General features: G+C 45.3%; 1 protein-coding gene across 1 annotated transcript; it reads right to left on the bottom strand.

The window, feature by feature from the left end:
• Positions 1-445: 445 nt before the first annotated feature.
• LOC123177459 (putative disease resistance RPP13-like protein 3) lies at positions 446-2,008 on the bottom strand. The gene is made up of 2 exons (XM_044591192.1): positions 1,856-2,008; positions 446-1,580 (listed from the first exon to the last, which is right to left on the bottom strand). Exons 1-2 carry the CDS (start codon positions 1,888-1,890, stop codon positions 641-643), a joined length of 975 nt encoding a protein of 324 aa, XP_044447127.1. The 5' UTR covers positions 1,891-2,008; the 3' UTR covers positions 446-640.
• Between the last annotated feature and the right edge of the window lie 6 nt (positions 2,009-2,014).

Raw genomic sequence — 2,014 nt, 5'->3', positions numbered from 1 at the left:
CTCCAATGGTCTCCCACCAAACATGGTTAATGACCGGACATGGCTCCAGTCCATGCCTATATTTTGGGACTCTCTACCATGGTATGCTACATGGCGAAAGGCCTCCTCTGTGACACTAGTCACATTATCTTGTGCCAAGTACACGAAATTTTCATCTCTAGAAATTGAGATCATGACATCACGCACAATATCATGGACTCGACAGCTCTTAACAACTCCTTCTATGCTCACTTTTGAGGGTTGAATCATGCTTCGGTTGATTAGCTCGGTGAAATAACTTATTCCAGCATCCTCGATATTTACTCCACCTCTGGCTCTAACAAACCTCTCTGCTATCCATCTCTCTATCAGACATCTCCTTTTGATCTCAAAATCCTCAGGAAAGATGCTTAGATACAAAAAGCATGACTTGAGATGAGATGGCAAGTGATTGTAGCTTAGAGTAACTATCCTCCTCATTGCTTCAAGGCTAGGGTTGACCTCGAGCTCTGAGGGGATTTGATTATAGATACTTTCCCACTTTGTGACCTTTTTGGTGGAAAGCATGCCTCCTATAGTGAGTACAGCCAACGGCAGACCCCGACACTTCTTTACTATTTTGTTGACCATGGCCATCATTTCCTTATCATTTTTCATGTCTTCATGTGTTTTTTCCACTCTTTCTTAGTAGCAAATCTGTGGCATCCTCTATTTGCAGGTGCTTAAGGTGGTAAATAAGCGATTCAGAAGTGCATTGCTCAGCCAAGCCAGCATCTCGTGTTGTTACTATTATTCGGCTGCCTTTGTTGTTTCTAATAGGAAAAGCAATATCTTTGATCCAATTCCATGCATCGATGGTCCACAAATCATCAAGAACAATAAAGTATCTCTTATCCTCCAGCTTTTCTCTAAGGTAGCTGGAGAGATGCTCTACTTGCAATGACTTGCCTTCAAGATCTTTCAAGCATTTCTTCATTGAATCGGTACCCAAAAGTTGCCTAATCATGTCCTTGAGCATCTCTATCTTGGAAAAGGACTGCGAGACGGTGACCCATGCACAACAAGAAAATGTGTTCTTAATGTCTTCCTTACTTTCAAATGCCTTCCTTGCGAGAGTAGTCTTGCCTAAACCACCCATGCCAACAACACATATCACCTTGCAAATACCATCTCTAGAGTTGACATCCACCATCTCAATCAACTCTAGTTTAGCCTTAGCAAAGCCCACAAGCTCTGCCTCATCAATATTGCTAGCTGAGTGGCTGCGAATATCTTCCATATAGGAATTCACATCATCAATGCTGCTGGAGGAATCGGCGGTGATCAAGTTATAGCGTGTGTTCCTGCTGCTCACCTCTTCTACTCTTGCTTTGAGATCACGCATTTGGCTGGCAATTCGATGGCGGTCTTTCAGCTTAAGCAGCAGTCGAGACCGGCTCTGACTTCCCACATGCACCATAAACTCATCAAGGCAATCCTCGATGCCGTATGCTAGATCTCTTACTTGCTCTGCCCACACCTTCAGTAGCATGTTTTTGTTCTTCATTCTCTCCGCGGCCGCTAGGAATGCTTGCATCGTCTTGAGCTCATCTTTTATGAACCTGTCAAACAAATTAAGTTCATCAGAACAACTTTTAGTGCCATTATGCGGTTTGTTAGAACACATGCAACAGAGCAGAGCACATGTAAGCTTGTCATCTTTCTTTTTTATTAAATCAGTAAAGGAAGGGCAAGATCTAGAGGCTAGAGCCCACATCACAAGCAGGAACCCCAACAAACTATTTCTGGTCCCATAAACTACTCCCTCCGTTTCGAAATAATTGTCGTTGGGAGTTCCTCTCCGACCAGGTGAAAACGCACAAAAGTACAGAAATACCCCTCGTTTGAAAACAGATCGTCTTCCTCCTCCATCCGCGAGGCAGCACCCCTCCAGTCCAGGACTCCTCCATCCTCCGTCGGGCTCCTCCAGGCCAGCGCCCCTCCGTCGGGCTCCTCCAGGCCAGCGCCCCTCCGTCAGGCTCCTCCAGGCCAGCGC

This window comes from Triticum aestivum, unplaced genomic scaffold (assembly GCF_018294505.1).
Source record: "Triticum aestivum cultivar Chinese Spring unplaced genomic scaffold, IWGSC CS RefSeq v2.1 scaffold277842, whole genome shotgun sequence".
Lineage (NCBI taxonomy): Eukaryota > Viridiplantae > Streptophyta > Magnoliopsida > Poales > Poaceae > Triticum > Triticum aestivum.
This window is presented reverse-complemented; position numbering and strand designations above follow the sequence as displayed.